We start from the raw sequence: 5,867 nt of genomic DNA on the forward strand, positions 1-5,867 counted from the left end.
TAAAGGATTAACAACTCTTCTCCGTTAACGTTCCTCGTATGGTGATTAAAAGCTTGTGCAGCGTTCAGGGAGTGTTGATATTTAGTGGAGGAGAGAAAGTAGTTTCTGAAGCTAAATATAGACGAAGGCCGGTGGTGTATTCACATGCTCCTTTGGAAGGTCCCATTTGGGACGTCGTTCTCCCAACATGGATGCTACCAAAAAGATGTGTTGTTGCTCAGATCTGCTTCTGGGTTGTTGTTCCTACTTAAAGTTGACGTTCACATGAATTCTTCCAGACAGGGAACTGATTATTCCGACACTACATGAATACAGCACAAAGGCCCTATCTTCTTCCTTGGCCCATGCTTCACCTTCCACCAAGTTTAATTAACATCAGGCGACACGTATCTCTAATCTTTTCTCCGTTTCTCCTCCTCCTGCAGTCTGTACTCCCCCTCTGTGTGGACGGTGTACCTGGGTAAACTCCTGCTCAACCCCAGCAGCTCTACTGAAGAAGTGACTCGAGTTCAGCAGATCCACCTTCACCAATACTACGACGACGAGACCCACGACTACGACCTGGCCCTGCTGAAGCTGGACCGGCCCGCCTCCACGCTGCTGGCTGGGCACGCTCGACCCGCCTGCCTGCCTCCGCCCACCCACCAGCTGGAGCCGGGCCTGCTCTGCTGGGTCACCGGCTGGGGGACTCTCCGTGAGGGGGGTGAGGAAGAAGAGAGGGGGGAAGTAGTGTTGTTGGTAAACAACAGGATTTAGCATTAAACCAGAACATTCAAAGTGGCCTATGGCAGAGATCCACAGTTTATTTTGGCTTGTGGCTTCTATAAATGTCCGCTTCGCCTCATCACAGGTTGTATGTTCAAACCACAAAACCTGTGAGATGAAGTAAACGTGGAGTTTTTCCTAAAGGACAGGATTGATCCATCTATTCATAGACGATTATAAGATGGTGTTGTATCCTCTTCATATCTACCAGTTTCAAACTAGTGATTCACTAAATCAGGCTGGAAATGGCTGAAAAGCAAAGACATGAACAACAATGACAATCTGGCGAATGTGGAGGGAAAAGGGAAGCAGGTGAGTATGAGGGGAAGGTCAGGTGATGGAAAAGGCGGGAAAAGGTTGATTACTGCAGGGCAGGAGTGAGTGAGTGGATCAGAAGATCTTCTAATGTCTAGTTTCATCAGTCCTACAGTCAAAAACTCCAAGAAAAGCAGAAAAATCTTCCATTTTGAAATCTGGAAAAAGCAATTATTTTGGTATTTTTGCTTGAAAAATCGACTCGTCCATCAGGCATTGGTGTGCATGACCCGCAGGAACACAACGCCACGCCTCGATGAAACTGCAGGTTAATAAACATGAAACATTTTAAGATGGACTTTTATTTGGTGCTTTTGAGGTCCAATGTCCAAGAGCACAATTTGTTTAGTTGTAAAGTTATTTTTATTTCTGTTACAAGCTGAGCAGTTTTCCATTCACTTATGTATTATGCAGTATAATGCAGTTTATTTCCTTGAGGAAGTGATTTTATGGGACTTGTGCCGCCTGTAAAAGCTCCATTTCGCCAATGGCACTTTGGAATAGCGAGCAGTAAGTGGGGAGTCTTGGGAATTTGGTGCAAAATGGGTACGCTATTATGACAACAGAGCAAAAACACATTAAATGAACTCAATTAAATTAAAGTGGCAGTGACATGTGGAAGTGTGTTTCTGATGAACCCCATGAACAGAGCAAGGAGGGAGAAGCAGGTAGATTTATAAAGTGCGGTTACACCACTTTATTTAAGGACTGTAAGGATTGTAAGGATGAAAACATAACTTATTTGTTTTGTTTTTTGCTGCTGAGTCACATAAAAAGTGCAACTACAACAGAAAAATGCAGAGTTTAATGATTTGTGCTGAAGCTGAGGCGTCATGTTGCACGGCGGGTTGTAGCGAGATTATAGAAGGTTATCAGGTTACTGAGCAGTGAAGATGTAACCAAACGTGACTTTATTTTGAAAATAGTCTCATTGCTAAAGATTATGAATGTTTTAGTCTTCCCTGGCTGACCTTTGCCCTCTGACCTCTTTAGGCAGTGCCAGTAATGTGCTTCAGAAGGTGGACGTCCGCCTGGTCAGCGAGGAAGCCTGTGTTCGCTCTTACGGCCACCTGGTCACTCCCAGAATGCTTTGCGCTGGTTACCGCAGTGGAGACAAAGATGCCTGTCAGGTACAGAGAAACACAAACACACAAAACCAGAAGATATAATGTTTTCACTTTGAATGTAGAATAATGTCACCTTCAGTGTTTAGCTTTGTTCCCTATAAACCTATAAGTTCCCACAATCTCCCGGGAAAATCAAAGCTTCACTTACGGTACAAAGGAAGAAGACAGCGCTTCAGTTGTGTCTGTACTTATGAAGGTAATCAAATATTACCTGGACTTATGAAGGTAATCAAATATTATCTGTACTCATGAAGGTAATACAATATTACCTGTACTTATGAAGGTAATACAATATTACCTGTACTTATGAAGGTAATAAATATTACCTGTACTTATGAAGGTAATACAATATTACCTGTACTCATGAAGGTAATACAATATTACCTGGACTTATGAAGGTAATACAATATTACCTGTACTTATGAAGGTAATACAATATTACCTGTACTCATGAAGGTAATACAATATTACCTGTACTTATGAAGGTAATCAAATATTATCTGTACTCATGAAGGTAATACAATATTACCTGCACTTATGAAGGTAATACAATATTACCTGTACTTATGAAGGTGATAAATATTACCTGTACTTATGAAGGTAATAAAACATTACCTGTACTTATGGAGGTAATACAATATTACCTGTACTCATGAGGGAATACAATATTACCTGTACTCATGAGGTAATACAATATTACCTGTACTCATGAAGGTAATACAATATTACCTGTACTTATGAAGGTAATACAATATTACCTGTACTTATGAAGGTAATAAATATTACAATACTGTACTTATGAAGGTAATCAATATTACCTGTACTCATGAAGGTAATACAATATTACCTGTACTTATGAAGGTAATCAAATATTATCTGTACTCATGAAGGTAATACAATATTACCTGTACTTATGAAGGTAATACAATATTACCTGCACTTATGAAGGTAATACAATATTACCTGTACTTATGAAGGTGATAAATATTACCTGTACTTATGAGGTAATAAAACATTACCTGTACTTATGGAGGTAATACAATATTACCTGTACTCATGAGGGAATACAATATTACCTGTACTCATGAAGGTAATACAATATTACCTGTACTTATGAAGGTAATACAATATTACCTGTACTTATGAAGGTAATAAATATTACCTGTACTTATGAAGGTGATAAATATTACCTGTACTTATGAAGGTAATAAAACATTACCTGTACTTATGAAGGTGATAAATATTACCTGTACTTATGAAGGTAATAAAACATTACCTGTACTTATGGAGGTAATACAATATTACCTGTACTCATGAGGGAATACAATATTACCTGTACTCATGAGGTAATACAATATTACCTGTACTCATGAGGTAATACAATATTACCTGTACTCATGAAGGTAATACAATATTACCTGTACTTATGAAGGTGATAAATATTACCTGTACTTATGAAGGTAATAAAACATTACCTGTACTTATGGAGGTAATACAATATTACCTGTACTCATGAGGTAATACAATATTACCTGTACTTATGAAGGTAATAAATATTACCTGTACTTATGAAGGTAATACAATATTACCTGTACTCATGAAGGTAATACAATATTACCTGTACTTATGAAGGTAATACAATATTACCTGTACTTATGAAGGTAATACAATATTACCTGTACTCATGAAGGTAATACAATATTACCTGTACTTATGAAGGTAATACAATATTACCTGTACTTATGAAGGTAATACAATATTACCTGTACTTATGGAGGTAATACAATATTACCTGTACTTATGAAGGTAATACAATATTACCTGTACTTATGAAGGTAATACAATATTACCTGTACTTATGGAGGTAATACAATATTACCTGTACTTATGAAGGTAATACAATATTACCTGTACTTATGGAGGTAATACAATAATAACACAGAGGCTTCGTGGTCTGAACCAAGATGGCAAACTCTCCCAGCTACACTCCTTCTGTTCTTACCTTTCACAATAAAAGCCCAGGACACATACACTGCACCACTGATTACCGTTATCTGATCTTACTGGAGTTTTGTTAACTGTGGAAACTAAAGAGCCCTGATGAGGGAAAAACGTTTATCTACTAAGTCAGATCAGCAAGTAACAAAACCCGCCTACTGATTAATACAACCGGTGTTTTACTTTATGAGTAGTTTCTACTTCTTCAGGATTCTTAAGTTTGGTGTGGAATCATCTGGTGTGTTCAGTTTCTCCAAACTTCCTTTGCATTGTGGGTCCATCCAGAAGGCCAGAACATGAGTGTTAAGCATCAAGTGATGTCATAGTTTCACCATTATTGCTCAGCAGCCTCGTCAATTATTACAATCACTTTGTGCATTAGAGACATTACAGTCTCCCCCCCCATCTCTAACCCCCCCTGTCTCTGTCAGGGAGACTCTGGCGGCCCCTTGGTCTGCCAGGAGCCGTCGGGTCGCTGGTTCCTGGCCGGGGTGGTGAGCTGGGGCAAAGGCTGCGGACGTCCAGACTACTACGGCGTCTACACTCGCGTCACGAGGCTCGCCGACTGGATCAAGCAGGTCATCAGCAGCCGCTGACACATCAATATATATCCATATCCTCAGAGCCCAAAGCTGTGAAAACAGTTAGTACGTGAGGAGAAACAGCTGGGAGATGCTTTCAGATTGTTTCTCAGCCAAGATAATGGCCAATAATAATCAACCTTATTTATGCAGCACGTTGCACAACTGATATTGTTGAGTGTTTATCCAGCAGGTCAGAAGAAACATGACAACATCGTGAAAATAAAGTCATGAAATAAATAGAATGGTCATGTAATATATATTTTCTAGAAGTGATTAAGAAAAGCTCAGTTTCAGAAGTGATTGTAATGATTGTTGAATCGACTGTAAAAGATCTTGATTAAACATTTACTCTCTTACAGACTATGTTTGTATGTCAGTGTTTATTAATGAAGTTTGCAATTTACTTTGTTTGTTTACATGTTTGGCTGGAAGATAAATAGCAGCAGATGCACAGTGGTGCTTTGAGCTAAATGCTAATGCGATGCTAATGACATGCTAATGTTTAGCAGGTATAATGTAGGGATGTACAGAGAGAACTGCACACAGCGCTGGAGGCGGAGCCACGTTCATTCCTATGAAAGCTGCTCATGAAGCCAAATACTGAGTATAAAATGATCAGGATCTTCCAACGCCAACTTCCCACCTGCGTTTACTCTAAGTCCCGCCTTAAAACAGGATTATTCAAGTGTTCGTACTGGGAAGTTGAAAGAAAGAAAAATGAAATGCAGATTTACAGACGTCTCTACTCCGATGTAAGTCAAAGGGGAAAAGTATTGTGAGGCCCTGACACGTGACTGACATGGAAGATGTAATTCCACGGTTTGGCCTGGGGGCTTGGTATATTGTTTACCATGTTCAGCATCTTAGTTTAGCATGTTAGCATGCTAACATTAGCACTAAGCTACATGTAGCCTACAGCTGAGGCTGATGTTATTAGCATTACTGATGTTTGGTCATAAACGACACGAGATGAAAAGAAGATCATTAAACGTATTATAGTCCGTCCTGTGGGGGACATGAATGTGCAGTTTCACAGCAGGGTGAGCAGCAGGCGGTGCCATTTGTCAAGTCAGGAAAC

The 5,867-nt window shown here is 39.5% G+C and overlaps 1 protein-coding gene across 1 annotated transcript in view; it reads left to right on the forward strand.

Annotated features, from left to right (window-relative positions):
* The window catches only part of tmprss6 (transmembrane serine protease 6), a 16,890-nt gene extending 11,740 nt beyond the window's left edge, over window positions 1-5,150 (forward strand). The window contains exons 16-18 of the mRNA XM_029427331.1: window positions 426-703; window positions 2,074-2,210; window positions 4,637-5,150. Coding sequence (XP_029283191.1) covers window positions 426-703; window positions 2,074-2,210; window positions 4,637-4,801 — 580 coding nt within the window. The 3' untranslated portion in view covers window positions 4,802-5,150. The remainder of the gene's footprint in view (window positions 1-425; window positions 704-2,073; window positions 2,211-4,636) is intronic.
* Window positions 5,151-5,867: the final 717 nt, after the last annotated feature.

Source organism: Cottoperca gobio, unplaced genomic scaffold, assembly GCF_900634415.1.
Source record: "Cottoperca gobio unplaced genomic scaffold, fCotGob3.1 fCotGob3_30arrow_ctg1, whole genome shotgun sequence".
Taxonomy (NCBI): Eukaryota; Metazoa; Chordata; class Actinopteri; order Perciformes; family Bovichtidae; genus Cottoperca; species Cottoperca gobio.